A 22,502-nucleotide genomic window follows, 5' to 3' on the forward strand; every position below is an offset into this window, starting at 1 on the left:
CAGCAGCGCCCCCCCCCCCCCCCCCCCCTACCCTCGGCGCGCCGCTGCCGGTCAATCTGGCCAAGCGCCTGCTTGTCAGCCGTCATCTCAAGGGTCCACGCCCCCGCCACGGCCAGCGCCTTCTCGCACGGCGAGCTCTGGGGCAGGCCGAGGCAAGCGCGGACCCCCTTGCGGTGGTCTTTTTCCAGCTGCCACCAGGTTGGTTTCTGCAGGCTCACCAGCGGTAGCGCATACATGAAGAGACCCATAGCCGAGGCGCTGTACAGCCGGAGAGCCGTCCGCTGGGAGCAGCTGCTGTCCCGGGCCACCATCTTGTGCACTGTCATGGTGGCCAGCTGCGCCCTGGCTCAGAGCTCCTTGGCTGCCTGTCGGAAGTTCAGCCGGTGGTCCTAGGTGAGCCCCAGGTAGCGTACCCTGGCCCTCCACTGGAGCTCCTCGCCATCGATGGTCAGGCGCCGGGTCCATTCACGGGCGATGGGGTCCGGATGCACCAGCATGGCGTCGGTCTTTGTCGCCGACAGCTGTAGGCCGACGCCTGCCAGCTTGGCACGAACTGCCTCCATGGCCGCCTGCAGTTGCTGTACAATGGCTCGGCCCTGACCCTTCGGCCCCAGCACCCACAGGGCGATGTCGTCGGCGTACACCGAAATGTACACTCGGTGGCCCCCTCCTCTGGGCAGGCAGCCTGGCAGGGCTGCCATCACCAGGTTGAAGAGGAAGGGGCTGATGACGGAGCCCTGTGGGGTGCCCACGTTCACCGGCCGGGGAGCCGACAGGGCGTCCCCCACCTGCACCTGCGCTGTGCGGCCCGTCAGGAACGCCTCGACGAAGCCCCGCAGCTTGCCCGCAATGCCAGCCTCCTCCATGGCCAGGGAGATGGCGTGACGCTGCACGTTGTCGAAGGCGCCCTTCACATCCAGCAGCACCAAGGCCGCAACCTGCTTGGAGGCCTTGGCGTGTTCGAGGGACGCCACGACGTCAGCGATGGAGTCAGTGGCTGCTCGGTGCCTCCGGAAGCCCGTTAGCTGCTTGGGGATGGCCTCTTCCTCCACTGCGATGGCCTCCATCATCGGCAGCGCCACCCGTTAAAGCAGCTTGCAGCCACATGATGTGAGTACCACGGGCCGGTACGCCGTGACTGCCACGAGGTACTTGCCTGGCTTTGGATGGGCCGCAAGATGGCTAGCGGCCACTCAGGTGCCAGCCGGCCTGTGTCCCAGATGGCGTTGCAGGCGGCCAGGAGCCAGCCGAACCCCACCTCATCCAGATTGAGCATCGAGAAAATAAATTCAGGGTTCACTTTATCGGAATGTTTGTTTCATCGGTGTAACAAAAGGTCATATATGTATTACATTCCAGGCGGGAAAGTCCTCCTGCATGCCATTTCACCGCATCACGTACCAACTGAATGAAACAAAGCAAAGGAAACTAGTTTGGGGTATTTTTAGGGTAGGGCAGGTTAGGTTAGGTTTATATTTAGGCTAGGTTAGGTGAACTTACATTACTTTGTGTCAGCCTTTTCAAGTGCGCGATGCTATGAAACGGGTTCTGCCGTCGACCAGTTGATTTGCACTTTTAGTTCCCTATTTTTGAAAGAAAGGATACTTCGTGGGTCTAGATACGTGGCCCAGTCACGCTAACTTATCTGGTGCGGAAACCTTGTAACTCATTCACGTCTATTTGTCCAGCCTTCAACTATGGTCTACCGTACAACATTGTCGTAATATAATAGAAGGCTTCGGCATAGGCAGACGAAAACACTCATCTTACAGAAGGCGATGGAGCGCTTTTCGCTGCAGTAATTGACAAAGAACAAAAAAAAAAGCAAAAGAATCGTCAGCTCGATTACGCTGACTACGTCCGAGAAGAATTTAAACCAGCCAGGGGAGTGTTCAGATGTTGTCACTATAATAGGTACTAATGGAAGTCATGAGCCACGTTTCGGGGGTGGCTAGGTTCGAGGCTCCATGCTGGGGGTGTGATGTAGATTCCTCCTTTCCTTTATTCTTATGTAAAAGAGGGCATACCACGTGGGCTACGTCAGCAGCGCTGTTCTTGCACATAGTTCAAGTGGTTTCTGACAATCATTTTTCATGTTTTCGGTCAGTTACCCCGCCTCGTCGCTTGTTCATGTTTTCGGTCAGTTACCCCGCCTCGTCGCTTTTTCACCTTAGGACATTGTCCCGTGAGTGAGATGCTGTGATTTTAATCTGCGTTCACAGCAACCAATTGAATGCTTCTTTTCAAATAGAAAATGCATTACAGTAAAAGCTCGTTAATTCGAACTCGAAGGGGACCACAAAATTGCTCCAATTAAGCGGAGTTCGAATTAGCAGGCGGGCGGTAGAATGAACGGACATCGCGCTACACTGCGCGGGCAGAACACAAAGGAGCCACCCCTGGACCCGTTATCGCGAAGTGGGCGCTACTACACGATGCTTCGTGAATAATAATCGCTTGCGCCGGACCACTGGCGCCGGTGGCGTGGCGCCCCCTGTAGACGCAAAACAGCCTGGCGCAGGAGCGTAGCGCGCGCGCCACTCTCTTGTTTTTCTGTTTAGTTGTTTTGCATTTCTAGTAAATTTGGTTTGGTTTGAGATTTGCAACACATTGTAATCACTCTGGGCCGACTTCTTCGGCCAGGAGCGATGGAAACCAGGGAATTCGAGTTAACCGTTCTGGATACCGACGCGTTCGAATTACCGGGAGTTTTCCCCCCATTGAAATGTAAAGGGCTGTGCCGGGATTGGGGCGTGAGTTCGACTTAACCGGGAGTTCCAATTAACCGAGTTCGAATTAACGAGCTATTACTGTAATACTTTCGATTGTGGGCTTTTGTTTTTCCTCAATCGTGCTCAAACGTTTTGCGAGTAATCAAACGGAAATACAGTCCTTTTCCTTCCAAGTTGAAGTTTAGTTGAAGTTGAAGTTCATTAGGAACTTTGCAAATAATACAGTACATAAATTGGTAAGGAATACAAAAAGTGGGCCCATAGTTTATCACTGTGGGGGGACCTCTTGTTAAAAAGTACATAAAAAACTGGCAAAACATGAACAGTCAGAGTAAATAAGCAGAAATATGATGTAGATTTATACAAAAATCAATTGGACGTGAAAAAATGGGCATGGTGCGATGATGATCGTTCATTACAGATTAAGCCAAGATTTTAGAGAGGTGGTTAAAAAAACAACAAAAAGACACGTCACGGAATACAAAAAGTGGGCCCATAGTTTATCACTGTGGGGGGACCTCTTGTTAAAAAGTACATAAAAAACTGGCAAAACATGAACAGTCAGAGTAAATAAGCAGAAATATGATGTAGATTTATACAAAAATCAATTGGACGTGAAAAAATGGGCATGGTGCGATGATGATCGTTCATTACAGATTAAGCCAAGATTTTAGAGAGGTGGTTAAAAAAACAACAAAAAGACACGTCACGGAATACAAAAAGTGGTCCCATAGTTTATCACTGTGGGGGGACCTCTTGTTAAAAAGTACATAAAAAACTGGCAAAACATGAACAGTCAGAGTAAATAAGCAGAAATATGATGTAGATTTATACAAAAATCAATTGGACGTGAAAAAATGGGCATGGTGCGATGATGATCGTTCATTACAGATTAAGCCAAGATTTTAGAGAGGTGGTTAAAAAAACAACAAAAAGACACGTCACGGAATACAAAAAGTGGTCCCATAGTTTATCACTGTGGGGGGACCTCTTGTTAAAAAGTACATAAAAAACTGGCAAAACATGAACAGTCAGAGTAAATAAGCAGAAATATGATGTAGATTTATACAAAAATCAATTGGACGTGAAAAAATGGGCATGGTGCGATGATGATCGTTCATTACAGATTAAGCCAAGATTTTAGAGAGGTGGTTAAAAAAACAACAAAAAGACACGTCACGGAATACAAAAAGTGGTCCCATAGTTTATCACTGTGGGGGGACCTCTTGTTAAAAAGTACATAAAAAACTGGCAAAACATGAACAGTCAGAGTAAATAAGCAGAAATATGATGTAGATTTATACAAAAATCAATTGGACGTGAAAAAATGGGCATGGTGCGATGATGATCGTTCATTACAGATTAAGCCAAGATTTTAGAGAGGTGGTTAAAAAAACAACAAAAAGACACGTCACTGGACATCAACAATATCGAAATATAGAACAAAAAGAGTCTAATTGCGCCAAAAATGCCTGGGCTGATTTGTAAACCTTCATAAAGCAAACAGAACATACATGAAAGCGTTGAAGTCGTGACAAAACAGTATATCCAGAAGAGTACGCCGCCGGTACTGGAAACCAGTGTATTTACAGCAGTTCTAGGAGGAACAGTCACCTGATCACCTTTCCTCATAATCATTTCATCATACTCCTTCAACTATGCCCTGAAGCAAAAGAAAAAAAAACGCTAGAAAACAGTCACGATGGCCGTTAACGTTCTTCAACGCTGACCTCGTGATGATGATAACTGCCTGCGGCGATTGACCTACTTATATGTTACTGATCTCACGTCTATCGCACTTTTTCCAACTGAAGTAACCCGCCGCGGCGGATCAGTGGCTAAGGCGTAGCGCTGCTGAGCCCAATTGGACGCGGGTTCGATACCCGGACGTGGCGGCCGCTTTTCTGATGGAAACGAAAGGCGAAAATGCCCGTGTGTTCGAGATTTCGATGCAGGTTAAAGATCCCCAGGTCGTCAAAATTAATCCGGAGCCCTCCACTTCGGTGCGTCTCATCGCCTGCGAACCTCACAAGTGCCGATTCTTGGGCGAGAGGGGGAAAAGTGTGGATTTATGTGGATGTGTCTTTAAAATAAAACTAGTTGAAAGTAGCGCTCCGTGGTGTCTCTGCTTTCTTGTGCTCGACGGCATGCGCTAGGAAATTTTCTGCCTGTGTAGCGTCGGCGCGTTAAAACTCATACTAACAAAAATCCAACTGAAGTACGCTTGTGGTTAGCGCCATGTTTGTATGGTCACTGCGTTTTCATGGACTAGGGAGCAACATATCGTCGCTGCAACTGCTTTAGTGAAAGGCGGCTAAGTTTTCGTGCATAATGTAGTCGTGAGGGCAGCGCTGCATCATCGTTATTGTTGTATTTGTTTTGTGGCGGCCAGCGAAACCAGCTGCGCGCGCACCCATTTCGTTTGGCACGTTCGCCTCGGCGCTTTCCTCCTCTCCTACGCCTGTGTAACCCTAAACGTTGTTGTGCTCTGCCGACCCCGGTCTATGCTGCTGCGACGTGCGCGCTCGAGTTACTTCACTGGCGACGAGTCCGGAATCCACCCATGCTGCGAAAACTGAAGGCGAAGGCCTGCCGCAACGACAAGCGCCTACGACAGCCATGACCAGCCTCCTGCTCCAGGTTTTCGACGACACACATGATAAGTGGAAAGCGTACCTAATTCGGGCTGAAGCGTATTTTGAAGCCGACGCTATTACGGACCCAAAAAGGAAGCGAGCCCTACTTGTGGCAGCGCTCACTACGCAGACTGTAGAAGTGTTAGCAGCACCTCGGACGCTGAATTCCCTCACCTATGACGAAGCGGTGGCAGCCTTAAACGACTTCTACGACCCGAAGCGTTACGAGATAGCAGCAGAAAGCTACAAGCTTTTCATCCATTGCCAGCATGAAGGGGAGTCGGTGCACGTATTCGTGGTCGACATACGGCGCATAGCAGACAATTGCAATTTTGCGGAGGCGCGCGACCGAATTTTGAGGGACCGGATTGTTGTCGGCGTACGCCCAACTAGCCTGCACAAGCAATTACTGGCCAAGAACGATTGAACCCTAGAGGATGCTGAAGCAATGGCCATACCAGCCGAAGCAACTGACAGCGTTGCGAAATATATGAGTGCAGAACCACCGACGGTGCTAAAAATGCAAGCGCAGCATCGTTCACCATCTCGAGATAACCGTGCACGAATTGCGTCTGCGTCGCAAGAGTGCGGACGATGTGGAAGCGCGAAGCACGGCGATAACGCCTGCCGCTGGACTAACGCACGCTGCTGTCACTGTGGCCGGCACGGTCATTTGAAAAAAAAAAATGTTACCGTGACTCTGCAAATGTTGGAAGGCGGACAGTGAGCGTAAAAAACACTGATAGTTGAAACCCCTCCGAGCAGCGATGACATCGATGGCGCGCACGTTTGGATGGTGATTTGGGAAGGAAAAGCCGCTTGGAACCACCGATACGCCGTACATTTCGGTGGGCGGACGTTGACTTGTGTATGGAAGTGGACACGGGATCTGCAGTGTGCGTCGTATCGCGGCAAGGGTGCCATCGACGCCACGCACAGTGGCCGCGCCTGGAACCACCACGAGTGAAGTTGTCGTGTTTCGCCGGACAGCTGCCGGTGTTGGGCGAACTGCAACTTCCAGTGAGGTATCAAGATGTATTGGTAGCTCGGCCACACATTGTTCTCGACTGTGCAGGGCCGAGCCTATGTGGCCACGACCTCATTGCTCTGCTTGGCTAGGCGGGCGTTCCGATTGCAGACCTGACTGCGCCAGACCCGACAACAGGAACCAAGCCAGGCGACCATATGGTGAACCGGCTGTTCGGCGAGTATGAAGACGTGTTCTCAACAGACATTGGCCTATTCAGAGGGGCACCAGCCAGCCTGAAACAAGTCGACAGCGACACCGAAATTCTGTAAGTCCAGATCCCTTCCTTACGCCATCCGCGATAAGGTCTCTCATGAATTTGGTCGACTTGTGTAACTTGGTATCCTATGCGGGGTTTTACATTTCACTCACCACGTATTTCCCACCCAGCAGCCATCCGCGCTCAGCAAACATGCCTTGCGAGCGCCGGCTGCGGACGGGTCCGTTGCGGAGACAGACAAAGGCAGGAGGCGACAAGGGAAATACACCAATGGCAGCATTTATTGCAACGTGCAAATCAAATATACTGCATTCAGACTAATCGTAGGCCATAACGGTAACATTGGGAGTGAGGCATTAAACTACGCTAGAGATCGAGATGGTTCGACTCACTGATGGAATAAGCTCGCCCCGGAAGCGTCCCTTTGTGGTGCGTTCCCCAGGTCCGGACCAGCCCGCCGAAATGACCGCGCGCTACGGCATCCCCGAGACAAGGGAGCTGTCCTCTCGTCATGCTACATCCCACCAGACCTCGCCAAACAGTGGCGCTAGTGCGGAGGAAGAACCGGTTCTCGAGTAAGGCAGAGGGGAAAAGGGTAGACTCCACCCCGGCGACAACAAACCCTACGGTTGCTGGCGCGCTCCCGTCGCGCGAGCGAGGGAGGGCACTGCGCAACGCCGGCCGCGATGGAAAGCTATCCAGAAAGGTTTTCGCGTGATAGTTGCGATCCCCGCATCTATCACCCGTGCAATACGCGGAATGGGCTACGCCTATTGTAGTCGGCTTGAAAAAAGACTGCACCGTAAGGATATATGTGGTTAGGTCACGCTTAACCGAGCATGCGAGGTGGAGCACTACCCACTGCCTGTGGTATAGGACATGTTCGCAAACCTAATTGGCGGTGAATACTTCAGCATCTTGGATTTGAAGAATGCTTACAACCAAGTACCCGTTGACGAAGCATCCCGCGGGATCTTTGTCATTAACACGCACCGTGGGCTTTTCCAATATAACCAGCTTCCTTTTGGTATAGCTCCTGCACCAGCAATTTTTCAACGGAAGATGGATGCAATACTGGGCGGGCTACCTGGCGTCCAAGCCTAACTTGACGATGTGCTAGTGTCTGAAGGCAAAGGGGACAACATAGAGTAGCTCAAGAGTGTGTTGGAACGGTTCAGGGAGCACGGCGTTAAACTTAGGGTTGACAGTGCGTTTCGACAGCCTTCCGTAACTTACCTTGGGCATCGTATAGATAGATCGGCAAGGTCTCCACTCCATTGAAAAGAACGCTGACGCCGTCATGCAAGCCCCACCCCTACGTAACGCTAGGGGGTTACGCTCTCTTCTTGGCATGCTTAAGTTCTACGCACGTGTTTTGTCTAACATGTCGACTGCGCTCAGACCGTTGTATCGGCTCACGGAAAAGAGAGCCCGTTGGGAGCGGCTGGAACCACAGCAGTCGGCGTTTGAGACAGCGAAACAAACGCTGAAGGATGAGCAACTTTCGTTCATTTTGGTCCTACCAATGCGTTGAAGCTAGAATGTGACGCTTCCCCTTATGGTGTGGGTATGGTTCTGTCCAAATCCCCGGGAAATGAGCACAGGCCGATTGGATTCCGCTCCAGAACGCTAACAAAACCAGAGAAACACTACTCGCACCTAGAGCGGGAAGCATTGGCACTCATTGTTGGCGTGTCTCGTTTTCGTGACTATCTTCTGGGTCGGCAATTCACCCTGGTCAGCGACCATCAGCCACTGCTGGGGCTGCTCCAGCCTGACCGTCAGACGACGCCGCGCGCATTTAACGATGAACACTGTTTTGGGTGGCTGCCAGTACAAGTTGCTGGTTGCAGTACAAGTAGTTGGGAAACTACTACTGACAGGAGACGCACTCAGCAGGTTTCCGTCACAGACAAAGGCACCGGTAGCCGATGGCGAACCTCCTGAACACGTCCTGTCGTTGGAAGCTCGTACGAAGGTATAGTGACGACGCACGAATTGCAGGGGCTCACTGACAAGGACCCTTTGTTAGCCCTTGTCGAGCGCTACATATTGCATGGTTGGCCTCGAACCACAAGTGGAATGGCACCTGACTTGTTGCCATTTTTCGATCGAAAAACCGAGCTGTCATTGGCTCATCGCCTGGTCTACCGGTGTAACAGGGTGGTGATACCGCGAGAAGCGCGGTAAAGAATGATTCAGCTCCTGCATGAAACGCACCAAGGCTCCTCGTCGTAGACGGTGTTGGAGCCTTACTCCGACCATTCCCCGTTGGCAGCTCCGGGCTTCGTTCTTGCAGATTCCGCCTCGGGGTGTGTGTCAACGCAGGAGACGGGACAGCAGTAACCACTCCGTCAGATTCACGTTCAGCTTCCGTGCCTGCAGTCGCCTCCTTGGTGCGTTTCATGAAGCCTTCCATGTGGCCCGTCTACTTGTGGGCATGTGACATGAGTACCTGCGTAGTACTTTGGTGAAAAAAAAAAAAAAAAAAAACAAGGCTAAACTCAGTTCGTCCCAGTGTGAAATAAGTTGAAGCAGTGAAGCCGTGAGCTGTCTTTGGAAGATTCCGTCTAGCTTCTGCATCTTTCTTGTGCGTAATGTTAAGTCGTCTTAGCGGCTAATTCTCATATGATTATTTTCAGGGTAGGCCCGGTAAAACAGTTACAGCCGTTTCCTGTAACCATGCTCCCTCCGTAGATGGCCATGCATTTACAGCAGACAGTAATTCTGTACCGTTTACAACTTCTCTGTGAACCGACTAGTTTTCACAAGTAAATGAAACTCGCCGTAATAGTAGTTGTCTTAGCGGTTAATGAAATGATTGTTTCAGGATACTTTCGATAACACAAGAGTACGCATTTAGGCCGTTTTATGTAATCGAATTCCTCCGCAGATGGCCAGGCTTCACTGTTCAACGGCAATGTGGGAAAGCCAGTTTATAAAGTTCAAAGTTACACTGATCTCCTTAAAGCTTGTTCTACTTCTTAACACAACTTCATTGCTAGGAAGACATCTTTTCAGGGTCAGTATAAGCTGCCATGTCAAAATATGAAAGTGCTTTTTATTTCTTTAAGAATACTTTTCCATTCTTTGAACAGTTTCTTTGCTTGGTGATGAAACCTGCTCTAGGGAGAGCGTGACACGATACCTGCAGGGACTATCGTCAGGGCGAGCCCGAGAACACCCCCGCTATTAAAAAGAATAGGCGCTGTCTCTGAGGGGTCAGTCATCAGCGTCAGTTCCTGTGTACATTCGTGACGCGGGTATTTCTAGCACAGCCCTCACGTGACCCAGTCTTGCGACTCTCAGCCGTGAACTCTACGAACTCGTTTACCCATTAGTTCGGAGCAGGGGAGCTCTGGCCCGTGAAACACTGCTTAAGGTCGCCCAACTGGCCAAATATTCCGCTCACGCTCAAGGGCTGTATTCCTCCATTTGAGGGACAGGAAGTCTCGGAAGACTCCCACTTCCCCTTCCTACGTTCACGCAGTTTTGGGCAAACTAAAGTTATCATCGTCATCATCATCGTCATCATCTAGTGGACCAAAATAACTATAGCTTATGAACTTCGTGACATTTGAACCTGGCACGCAATCAAATTCCGCGCGAGATTTGAATGTTATTAATCTAATGGTTGCCTAAAATTCTTTTTTTGGGGGGCGTGGGTGTAACTTAACAGCTCGTACTAAATCGAAGCTTTCTATGCCTCATTGATGGCGTCAGGCGCACGGTTAAACGCACTACAGAAAAGCCAATTTTACACGGGCGCCTCAAGAAAACAAGGCTTCACGTGATCGCAGTCGCACGTGCTATTCCGACACGGTCGAAGCAGTTTCAATATGTATCGAGTGCTCTATTGTATGTCTTGGGGCGCTCAGCTTTCTAGTGCCAGATTCGTCGGCTGTCGTCTGAGTTGGGATTTTGACTGATCGTTCAAGTTTGAAATTTGACTCCTTGAGCTTTGACGACTTTGATCGCAGGCAGTGTGGGCATTTGACCGCAGCGGCTTTGGAACTTCGCCATTTGAATCACAGGTGAGGAAGCTTCGCATTTCAACCTTTCATTAGACGGAGGGCTGTTTAAATTTTCAAAGCTACGCCCGATAACTACACCGTGTGTAAAACGGTTGGCTTGCCAACAAATGTTGTGAGAGGGGTGAGTGTTCATCCTCAATTTCTTCCGACCACGGCGGAAGAAATGTCATGGGGCTCTTGGCAGCCCCTCGGGAGCTGAAGGCATCTCTACTCCGACGATAAAGTTATTCTAGGAATTACCTAAAGATCTTCTGCATATTGCAAATACTCGCTTTGAGAAATCTTGGATTCGTGCACGTAGGAAAGTTGCTCAATATCCTCTGCTAAGAACCCCTAATAGTGCGGTAGTTTGGTATATATATAATATCCACCAAATCGCTGCGACTAGCAGCATATTCAAATCGGTAAATATGATTTTGGCCGCTCTTTGCCTTCATTGGGCGTTGCTCCATCAAAAAGCAACCATAAGCATCATCATCATTGTAATTTGAGGTACTTTTGCAGTGAAGTTTACGTTGATCTTTGTCCACAGAAACTATACTGCTGCATTTGGTCCGCTATGTTTACTGGGAGTGTTAAATCTGGTTTACCCGTAGAAATAAAATGTTTGCGCTCTCGTCACACTGAACATTGCGAAAGCAGATGATGGCCCTGAATATAGCAATTAGCTCGCTAATCGCTACGGCTATAGGTTTCCCAAATGCATCCTTTCATGGGTTCAGAATTTTTAACTGGTCCTCAGTTCTACCGCTCGCAGAAAGGTTTTTAGCCGTCGTCTCTGCACAAGACTATAGGGACGTTCTCAAGGGGTCGGTACTTTCACCCATCTTGTTAATGTGTGCAAGAATCGGGAATGAACAAGATTCCTGGTCATGGCGCCTCTATTAGCAATCACATCTTTGGCGACGGGCCGGCACGTGTAGGGAGCTCGAGACGTGCCATACAAGAAGATAATACGGATCGCGATGCTTCAACCGGTGCCGGCGCTGAGGCGACAGCAAAACTTGCGGCTTGCAGCACCGAAGAAAGGAAAGACGCAGTACGTGCTTACTGAGCAGAGCAGCGCATTCAGGCAGTAGTACGCGCCATTGCCTTACGGTGGAAGAAAACACCTTCGCCGACACATACCGTGAACACGAGGCCCATAGACCTGCTGTTGAAGAGACGCCTTTATTCAACGGCACAGATTCACGACACCAAAATACAACAGAAGAGGCCGAGCTGTTTAGTTCACTACCTTTACTTACCTATAGGACGTTAAATACAAACCATTTAAATGGTACATCATTGAGCTCCGTCCTTTTCTCACGGAATTTCTGGCCTTTTGTCATGGAAGGGGTTCACCAGATTATATATAATGTACAGAAAGAGGATTACTAGAAAGAGCAGTTTGGAGAAGGGGCATGAGGCCATGCTTACGTGTTCTCTTCTGCGCACCGTTATGCCGAGAAAGTTAGACGACGCAAGCGTTTGGCGTAACCGAAACTTTTTATTCAGCTTTTTATCTGGGAACAACAACAGAAGAAAAAAAAGAACAGGTCACTATAAACGCGACAGCACCGCACTATATTCTTATGTACAGACAAAAACTGTGCGACTTCTCAAAACAACAGGCAAAAGAATTTCTTGTTCAATTGCACTGTACACGTCACAGACTTCACTAACACGGCATAAACGGAGAGTTCACAGCCGGGACTGAAAAGATTCTCGCGTGGAAGAACACCGGTCACGCACGGGTAGCCTTCTGTCGAATAATTTTTTTTCGATCTCTATTACCGAGAGTTTGTCAGTGTCGACGACAACGCCACCTGAAGCTTCCCAGCCGGTGTTTTGACTCGCGGTTGTTGCACCACTTTGCGCCGTCAGTGTAGTAGATATGCAGCACTGACTTTGTAGTCTCGTACAAAGCACTCGCAAAAAAGTGTTCAAACTCGAAAGGGGGTTTGCCATGCCTAGGAACATCGGCAAAAATGAGGCGCGTCGCGCAGTGGGTGGATATAGTAAAATATTCCATCCACGTGAGTATCCTAACGTGCGCCGATATCGCCCACACACTGCCCCTTCTGTATTTCCATAGCAGTAAATACAGCAGTGAGCGGCTTGCAGTTGTTAGGGTGATATATATATATATATATATATATATATATATATACAAAATAGTCATGAATGGAAGAAATCTGAAAAAAACAACAGACAATTGGGGTGGATGCGTTTTTGTTGGTGTTTGTTTTAAGCTTTACACTTAGAACACCCGGGCGGCGCTCCCGTCGTTCATAGGCTGCTTTTAGAAAGTGCTTACCCTTTGACCGTACCACTGTTCTTTCGCGCGCACAAACTTTTCGTTCGTTGACACATTGCGTGTCGTTCACGGTCAGACGTCTACCATGATAGCGTTTGAAAACGGGGCATAATCAACCCGAAAGTGGTGTGCGTGTTCAGAAGATTACGGGGACAGTTCTTGCAGCTGTACATACTTTGGTCAAAGAGAGTTCGCTCTTTAAGGGAGTCTCGCTTTTTTTTTACAGGTGCAGTGCACCCCTTCCCGCTCATTAAGAACGCTAACAGTAGTCTAATAGCGACTCGGCCAATCAGCGTAATATTTAGGCGCAAAAAAAAGTATCATCCCATTTTTTACTAGAATTGCACCTTGTTTTTCTCAATGTTCATCTTGCCTTACTTGAGCATTTGGCGAGATATGTTTCGATGAGCAGTGACGGAATTACGCTTACCGACTGTTGAAATTGTGGAGCATCAGTATTAAAATAAAGTCGTGCGTGGCTAAGTAAAAATTAAGTGCAGACCTTTAATTGGGCGTACATGGAATGGAGTTTTGACTCCGCAAGTGGGTCAGTGAGATATCCCCAAATATCCGTGTTCCAACGGAGGAAGAGCTAAATTATATTGTTAGCTTTAAGCGACGGGCGAGTTACCTAAACGCCTCGTTAGATTTCGCTCTTCATGCTCCAGGCGACCACATAATCAGCATTTCGCCAGCCCAAATATCGCTCTCGGCGTAAGCTATGAATGAATTGACATTTTTTTTCCTGACAGTAATTCTCAACCTCAAAGTAGGGTGCCTCGATTCGCCCGCGTCGCTGGCATCGAGGAACCTTATCTCAAAGCGTCGCAGTACTCTGGTACCGGGTTGTTCAAGCAACTTGAAGCCGATTCTACGTTTACACATCGTGAAGGGCTGCACTGTTGCACGAGTAACCTGTCATGCACGAGTGCGCGTTTTTGTGGCATGCAGCCTGCGAAGAGTCGTCAAGGCAGGAAGGCAACAGATAAACAGTTAGATTTGCGGGATGCCGCAGTTTGTTTAGCCATTGCTTGGAAAAATATCTAATTACAGACACATCTCAATGTATGTAAACAGTTTGCGATAACGCATCCCTACTTCGCTAAACTCAAGCGTGGTCGTCTGTGACGTAACCTCTGCGTGGATACTTTCGCATTGCATTGTGGGAAACTTAGACCCGCGTATACCTTTCGAATACGAAGCGTTACTTCCGTTGTCACGAATGAATCGAATTTTCATCTCTTCTCCCGCCCTCAAAGAGCTTACTTTAGGCATGGGAAGACTCGCGAGACACAAGGTTGCCGTGCGTGTATTCGTGCCGTATAATATATATATGTATATATAGATGCCATAAAAATACTGCGGAGATTGGTGGATTTTCGCGTCTGTTTATACACAATCTATAGATAAGTGTTGCTGCGTGGCACAGAGGAAGTATTGTGCTCGTTAAGGGGCAGATGCGGTCAAATGCATGAGAGTTCACTATACTCGCATACTTCTACGAACGAGTTCGAGGAATGAGATAGAGAGAGAGAAAGAAAATAGTGCTTTCGAAGTACACGGACGCAGGAATGACAGGAGTACGCGATTATTATTTTTTCCCTCCTGCTGCCTCGCTGTGGTCATGATACGTGCTGCGCTTTTTTTTATTTATTTATCACACTAGTTCGCGCAGGGGCGCTAGTCTGGGAGTTTCCGTTTCGAGGTGCTGTACAGAAATGGCCGGTACTGAAGCGTTCAAGCCACATTAGACTCTGCCATTTTGAGCTGTGACTCCATCATACCACCTTACGAAAGTTTGCAGCCGCCTGCTGTTACAAGTGACCACCACTGAAGAAGCTTCTTTCGTGGGCGATCCTAGAAAAGGCCAAGACGTGTTTTATGCTTTGGCGCTTTTTCGAAGTACAAGTGTGAATGCCTGCCAAAGTTTTCTTTTGTCTTGTTAGATAGCCGAACTCACACTAATCTGCAATTATCCCGGTGTAGCGATGTGCAAAGCGGGTGTGTGGGTTGAATGTTCTACATGATTATTGTCATGTTCAGGAGCGAGATAAACAGCCGCTTGTTCACAGTACATTTCATAATTAATTAAATTGACGCTCTTTGCGTTTTTTTAGTCGCCAGCGTTTTCATTGTCTACGTATCACCTCTTCCTGGCGCGATAGCACGCTTTGCGACAGGTTTTCGTAGCTTTACTACACTGAAACATGTCGGGAAACGCTGTCGAATAACGTGTCACATCATGTTCGGGTGCAAACTTTGAGTAAAACAAATTGGTATACGAAAGAAAAAAGCCTTGCAGGAAAACATACGCTGTAGCCAAGCATAAGCGGTACAGATATAGTGCGCACAACCTCCAACCGTTTTCTAAAGACCGTTTTCCCAATACGGTCGGCGTACTCCACAATGTCGGCTTGTCTTCTGTTAACTTGGTGGGCGTTGAACGCTATGAGCAACTACGTCGGTAACTGAACTTTTTTTTTCCTCTTAAAAAGTCTGCACAGCACAGTCCACAGTCCTTATAGAGCAAATGAATGGCGATTTCAAACCAACTCAATTACGTGCTGCCAAGCTTGTGTTATGTGGGCGGCAGCGTCGTCTGTCATAGCACACGAAGCCACAAATAATCCAGCACATTGGGTGTACATTTCTGAACACGCTCCAGAGTATCTGGGACGATAACAAACGAAAATAGCGGTAGGAACCGTCACAAGTACCGACACAGTCAAGGCAAGAGCGAAACATTGACCCGGTTACAACAATATCGATCACAAAGCACTCTTTACAAATCAAGAGAGTGGTGCTTCGGGTGAGATGGCCAGAACAACCTTCATCCGCTCAAAGCGTCCTCACTACAATCGTCTATCTTATTTTGGCGCTCTTATTTTCTTTTTTTTTTTTTTCAAAAATAAACGGAGCACCTTGTGCGTTCAAAGCTGAGGGTGTCCGCGGTGCTGGTCGACAAGCGACAGTGTTTTGCCTCAAAACAAGCACCTGCTTCACGCGCATCTATTTCGAAGATGGCGCCACCGTCGAAGGGTTCCCGGTTACCGTACCGTGACGACGTCAAGGATGCGGTTCGGGCATGGCGTTGCAAACGATCTTGCAGACGTCGCCGTATCGTTGGTCCACTAAGCTTCTAATGCAGTTGGCGTCGAGAAATAGCCCTAACCAAACGGGTACAAGCCTTCATTTTGCTTTCGACACTGTTTCTTTGTCTATTTCCGCGCTTGAATACTGTTCCAAAAATATGCCACTGCTGTCGTTTCAGTTTTTTCAGTTTGTTTTTTCCCGATGTCCCAGTCTTCGTCACCCACGTTTTTTTCTTTGGCCACCGGCGTAATCGCTCCCGTCCAATCGAAAAAAACAAAAAACAAAACCAAAGCATGTTTAAATACTGTTTTGTTTACACTTCATCTTTCTTCCAGGAGTCTTCAAGCGCGTTCTTGACTCGTTACATAACATCTACGTCCTATACGAGTTGTGAGGTACATTAAGAGGAACTCGCAAGCCATGATTACCAACGGCTTCAGCGCAGGCCTATACGTCGTCAGCTGTTAGCTTTGTGCAGCGTTGTTGTCTGCTATTAGCTGTAAATTGTCGGACAAAGTTTACAGCGTGGACACGATGAACGCTGTTAGATCTGGGGAGTACGTTACCGAGAACAGGGAAACAGGAAAGAACACGTAAATGTGGTGTGGTGGTTGTAGTCTCGAGTAAGGTTTTTGCCAAAAGTGAGGGGCAGGTGTCAGCTACGTGGTAGGCTTATTCATTTGTTTTCATTTTCTGAGGGACACTTTGGATAATATTAACTCGTGATGATTCACGAAGGGCCATTTGTTTGAGTACTTCGGTCATATCCGTTATTTATATAGCTTCGTGTGTTGTATTTCGATATAACTACACGGGGCGACCACATTAAAAGATATTTTGCCAATTTGCGTCGCGCTCATTTGTCTACTGTCGGCGCATATTCCTCACAGGGTTAACTGCGAGCAGGAGAGGGTGGTCGTGGCGTGCGCCTGTATACAATCAATCTAATAACTTGATTTCAGTCATTCGCATAGCATTGCTGTTAGATTGTTTAGTTCGTGATTTAAAATATGCGCGTTAAATGCACCACTCAAGATCTTTTGAGAGCAGTATAAATGTTATTTCTTTCTGCCGTGTTTTATCACATGATTTTCAGAAATAGCTCATCCTGGCTTTTGTGTGCTCCCTATAGAGAGTCCATCATCCCAGACAAATCGGAGAATTAGTGAGCGAAAAATTTTAGTTCACTCTGCGTGGTTTTGTTATTGTGTTAGAGTAATGATTAGCGTACTGACATTGCTGTAGCCTGCATCGCTTTTTCTGGCAAGTTACGTGTGCGCGTTGGGGGATATCTGGAGCGCAACGGCTCGTACTGTGCGCTATATACATACATGTTCAGCAATATATTCCCGCGCATGCGCGTTTACGTCTGTCCGTTAAGTGTATATATTTATATGTGTATATACATATATCTATTCATGCGTGTACGCATGATTCATAGAGGGGAAATAGGCGCTGTGAGCGCGGTTACTACCAAGTTTTCTAGTTCGCCTCCAAGATATGTATGCACAAAATCAATGGTCTTCCACTCGTCGTGCGATTTAGCCATCACAGGAAGAATATATATACGCACCGCTTTCTGGCCTGGTTTTTTTCCTGCTCTTCTCGGCACACCAGACGCTCATGCAGGTGTCATCATCAGCACCCGATTTTTGACAGCCCATTACAGGCGCTGTAGTCGATGTTTGTTCTAGCACGCACGTTATAGCACAGTGGTTGTTGCGTAGAGTATCTTAGTGTCTTCGTGTTCAACGCAGGTTTCTTTCGCCTTGAGTCCGAACAAGGTTACCGCAGACGTTTTTACCAACCTTCCATAGTCGTGTCGCATTTCATTACAGCCTGTAAAGTCATCTTGCCCGAGGAAGAGCTTCAGCGTAGTCCCCATGCGCACTGACTCTGGCAGGTTGCAGTCTTTCAGGGACGCAGCTTGCTGCCACACTCGTCCGGCCTTGGAGCAAGCACGTCTTCGAGATGTCACGGCATCCTTGTCCATCTCTGCCCAACCGGACTCTCAGACGTTTGTTGTCCGGAGGAGCGGACAGAAAACATTTCTCTCACCTCGTCTGTCGGTACATAACTCAGAGCGTTGTTTGCCGATAGCATCTTCTTTGCCCAACGCCGTCCGTTATCCATAAGACAGAACTGAGCAACCACGCAACTCGCAGTCGATAAAGAGATTAGCACCCATGAGTGCACATAGCGCCACCTGGCCGACAAAATAAGATTCCGGACTTTATTGTTCTGGAAGCGGTAATTTTGACGTTGTGGATACCGTTTTGCTATTAGATGCCCGATTTTTCGCATCGTTTAATATCGGAGGGTGAAGGAACGGTGTTGCGTGTCATTATTATGGTCTTCCGCCGTTATTTCCTCCTCCGGGCATTTGTGTCTGGCGCTAGCTACATCGCGTCCAGATCCTCCGTGCCAGTTTGGTCTGCGAGAAAAAGAGAAACCGATGGAAGAAGAAAAGGAGAAAACGGACACCGAGGGTCGCAGTTGTTGCAATAAGTCGAGCCATCTGCAAAGCACAGGTAACACAGGTGTACTCCCAGCGCGACCGACAACCCTATCCACACAAGGGCCACGAAGGCCTCGGTGGAAAGAGATGAGGCGCTGGTGCCCGCTTTTATTGTCTCAAACAGGTCATTTGGAGGGGTTCTTCTGTGTGTTCGACCTATACTCATAACACTGCCATATATATAGTCGTCTCAACGTAACAAAATGAGAAAATATGCTATCTATAAATTCCTTCGGATCACGCGATAAGAAAGAAGCGGTGGAAAAAATACGACAGCCATCTTCCTGCGAGCGAAATGCTTGCAATATCACACTCCAGTCAAGGTTGAACGGGAAAACACAGGGTCCGCCGGTGATGTCCGGGGAACGTCCTTGCTCGTAGGCGTTACGGTTTTGTAAATAGGTCAAGCCATATTTTGTGTTACTCTGCCGTCTGCGAAGTGGACGTGCCGGCGGGATATGGTTTTTTTTTTATGGATGCCCCGCGCTGCAGTTTTCGTCGACGTGGAGTACCTTGCTACAAAAAACAGAGCACACTTCGTTTTTGGTTTTTCTCAACCGAAGTTTGCATCTGAGGCAGCTCTCCTGTAGCCAGAATGGAGGGGTTATTTGTGATTTAACTCATTTACCACAAATGTGATGATTGGGTCCAGTTTAAAGAGGGGTTCAAACTGAAAGCTTGCCCAGCTGCTACTAGAAAAAAAAAGCACCACTTGCAAGTAAACCTGAGTTCTCACCTGTAGGTACAGTCGTGAGCAAAAGTTTACGTGCCATGTTAATTTCAGGCAATCTCTGCATCGTACCCGCCAAGAAAGTTTTGTGTGCGTGGGAGGGGTTGTTTAGATCCGAAGTTACCATAAAAAAACACTTGTTAGCTGCCAGGTAACAATTCACGAGACAAGGTCTCTGAAATTGACGCCCTCATGGTCTTCAAACTTTTGCTGATGACTGTTTTAAAACCCCAATAAATAAGATAGCAACAGCGTTTCGGTTACCAAAAATACCATCTGCGACGTCACCTGCAGAGAAGGGCATCCAGAAACGTTTTCCCGTTCAACTTGCCTACCTTCCTCGTATCACCTGTTCTCTTAGGCACCGCGTTACAACAGGTGTTTTCACCGTCTGCGTAATTCACAGCGAACAAACAATGCATCTCAACAGTAACAATAGTTTGGGTCGTCACTTTGTCAACAAGCAATGTACACGGTTGTAAAACAAACGCAGGCAGAAACAGTCCCGATATGACCACGTGCGTACAGTTGTGTAACGGGTAAAGGGAACGATGTCGCTTGCATTTGTTTCTGGATATTTTTTTTTTTACACTGAAGCTTTGCTTGTCGACAGTGTTGACACTGAGCTTGCTCAGTTCAGATAGAGTACCAAAATGTGTGAAAAAAGACGGGTCGTCTTGTTTGTGTGTTGCGGGCGAGACCTGCGCGTTTGTTGATAACACCGAGATAGCCAAGCTGTGAGAAGGGCTTATGCTCCGCGTTTTGAATCGGGAGAGGGGCTCGAACTTTGAGGGGTGAGTGTGGACACGACATTCGGCGAAAGGCCGCGTAGTAGCACGGCTGCAGTGGGACCGTGCAGCGTACGCGGCCACTTCGCGCGTCACAGCAGCGAAATCTTACAACAGTAACACCCTGCTCCGAGGGAGTAAACATTCACTGAACCGCTATCTTTGTACACGCATTGAATTGATAACGAACAGGTACCGGCACAGGAGAGCATCTTTAGAGAACATGCCGAGCCCGTCTCCTCTATCGTCTGTAGTGGTGGTGAGAACAATTGTGTTTTGGGAATGGCGCGGGAAATATGAACAGGGAATACTCCGCATTTGAAGAAAAAAAAATGCGCAGAGAAGCATAAGCGCTCTGGCAACGCAAACTGTTTTTACATCCCGGAATATCCCTCTGAGCAGTGCGCTACCCGCATGAATTCGTGTTTTTTTTTTTTTTGCATCGTTGCTTTGTGATGCCCCAAAAATGCTGAAATATGGGTAGCAACAAAAAATAATCAATAAGCGTTACTGTTACACCTTTTTCCACTGGAAGATAAGCCTAATACTAAAGCTGACAATGGTGGCTAGAATTTGGCACGTTGGCGTATTTACCCGTACCGGAGAACGTGTTTTCTGTAAGCCTCTGACTGACCCAGGAATGAAGATAGACGTTTTTCTTTTTTTCAGTGAAAATGAGGAGGCCGAAACCTTTGCCACAATTGCTAACGGGGCTGTTTCCGAATCCTAGCATGTGCTGTTTGGGATTAATAAATTTCGCTCCAAACAATTCCACACTCAGCTTATCCATCCGTTGAATTGAAGCACCATCAAACTTTTTTCTAGAAAAGAAAACGGCCAAAGACAACTGCTACAGAGTGCTGTGTCCATGTAGAACAAGCCCAGTCAGTAACAGCGGCGATAAGCTCACGTTATTTAGGTTTCCCGGAGTCAAGGCATCGCACACCCAAGTTGCATTCCTAAAGCGTTCCTGGTTTTCTCCTCAGCAAGATATATTCATAGAAGTGAGGTGGTTAACCAAAAATATTCTGCTATTGAAATGAGGTTTCATTTCGTTACAATCTCTGCGACACCGAGCAAGTTTTTTTTTCTTTCTCTTGCGGTCAGAGTGCTGCTAGGCTCGCAACAGCCGCATGGAAGCGACACGCTGAATCGACTCAAAGCTGAGAGAGATATGCAGGCGAGGAAAGGTGCATCGCGAAGGTCTCTTCCAGACTTTGTTTGAGAGTGGATGTCTGTCTGTCTGCGTCCGAAATGTCCGTTAATGTCCGTTTGTATGTGTCCGTGGCGCACGCGTCGCCGCCGACGCCGCCGCCAGTGGCGCCGCGTTGTGGCCGCCGCCGTCTTCATCTCCATCTTGTGGCGGCCGGGGGAGAGGAGGGAGAGGAGCGGGACCAGACGGGTCTCACATGACGAGACACTTGCCCTTGAGTTTTTCCTTGCGAAGCTGCGACTTGGTCTTCTTGGCGTCCAGCTGGAGCGATACGGAGCGGCGCTTCTCCATGTTGAGCAGCTCCTGGAAGAGCTCGCGCACGTTGTGGTTGGTCTTGGCCGACGTCTCGAGGAAGCCGCACGCCCAGCGCTTGGCCTGCTCCTGGCCCGCGTCGGGGGACACCTCGCGCGACTCGCCCTCGTCGCACTTGTTGCCCACCAGCATCACCGGGATGCCCTCGGTGTCTCCGCCCTTGACCTGCGCAGCACCGTTAGGCTTAGCGTTAGGCTTAACTCGAGGGGTCCCCGACTCGGCGGGCACATGCTTAAGCGTTACGACTCGAGAAGCATCAGACTCAAATGGTTGCCGACTCGTGGAGTGACTGCGGGGCATCTGCTAAAAGTGCTTGCGACGCACTCTCCGTCGCTTTGGGCAAAAGGTTACGCCTTTCTGTAACCTATCAAAATAGTTACATGGGAGCGGCGCTTGGCATACGGGGCCTTTTTACCTCGTATACTATCTGTACAGCACGAATTTATAAGAACCGCAAAAACTGCCGTATTGGTCGGGAGAAGTGGCTGCTCGCAAAGTGCGCTTCAAGTTATGCATCTCCCTGAAATATCCCTTAAGTGCGACACTTCAGACGATGCAAGCATTTTTCCTGTGAAATGAGCGTACCCGAGAACTTTGTGGAGCGCGAAATGCTTTTAGTAATCATGTGGGAAAGTAATGCGATACTGTTAAATCGGCCATTTGCCATACTGGCAGAACAGCAACAGCAGGCGATAAGCATAGTGAAGACGAAACATCTTTTGGCTCAGTCGCAAAGGGCAGTTTTAGCCTGTTCTAGTCGCAAGGGGCTGCTCTAGCCCCATTCTCGATCATCCACGCAACTGACAACGCAGGAATTATCCCTAGACTTTCTAAACCAAATTTGGATCATTGGGAAGCGGGAACGAAATCACTGGTTAAAAAAACGGAATAACAAATGAT

The 22,502-nt window shown here is 48.4% G+C and overlaps 2 protein-coding genes across 4 annotated transcripts in view; one reads left to right on the forward strand and one right to left on the reverse strand.

The window, feature by feature from the left end:
- Nucleotides 1-5,175: 5,175 nt before the first annotated feature.
- The window catches only part of LOC144163357 (uncharacterized), a 281,121-nt gene continuing 263,794 nt past the window's right edge, over nucleotides 5,176-22,502 (forward strand). For all 3 annotated transcript variants that reach the window (XR_013320892.1, XR_013320893.1, XM_077694309.1), the window contains exons 1-3: nucleotides 5,176-6,663; nucleotides 8,915-9,011; nucleotides 10,596-10,649. Coding sequence is in view for 1 of the 3 variants with exons in the window: in XM_077694309.1 (XP_077550435.1) it covers nucleotides 6,554-6,663; nucleotides 8,915-9,011; nucleotides 10,596-10,649 (261 nt within the window). In the remaining 2 variants the exon portion in view is untranslated. The remainder of the gene's footprint in view (nucleotides 6,664-8,914; nucleotides 9,012-10,595; nucleotides 10,650-22,502) is intronic.
- LOC144163358 (GTP-binding protein Di-Ras2) overlaps nucleotides 12,119-22,502 on the reverse strand; it is a 106,278-nt gene continuing 95,894 nt past the window's right edge. Inside the window, exon 4 of the mRNA XM_077694310.1 lies at nucleotides 12,119-21,767. Coding sequence (XP_077550436.1) covers nucleotides 21,483-21,767 — 285 coding nt within the window. The 3' untranslated portion in view covers nucleotides 12,119-21,482. The remainder of the gene's footprint in view (nucleotides 21,768-22,502) is intronic.

The sequence above is a fragment of the Haemaphysalis longicornis genome, unplaced genomic scaffold (genome assembly GCF_048455015.1).
Source record: "Haemaphysalis longicornis isolate Haplotype H1 unplaced genomic scaffold, Haemaphysalis longicornis Haplotype H1 scaffold_12, whole genome shotgun sequence".
NCBI classification, from domain to species: Eukaryota; Metazoa; Arthropoda; class Arachnida; order Ixodida; family Ixodidae; genus Haemaphysalis; species Haemaphysalis longicornis.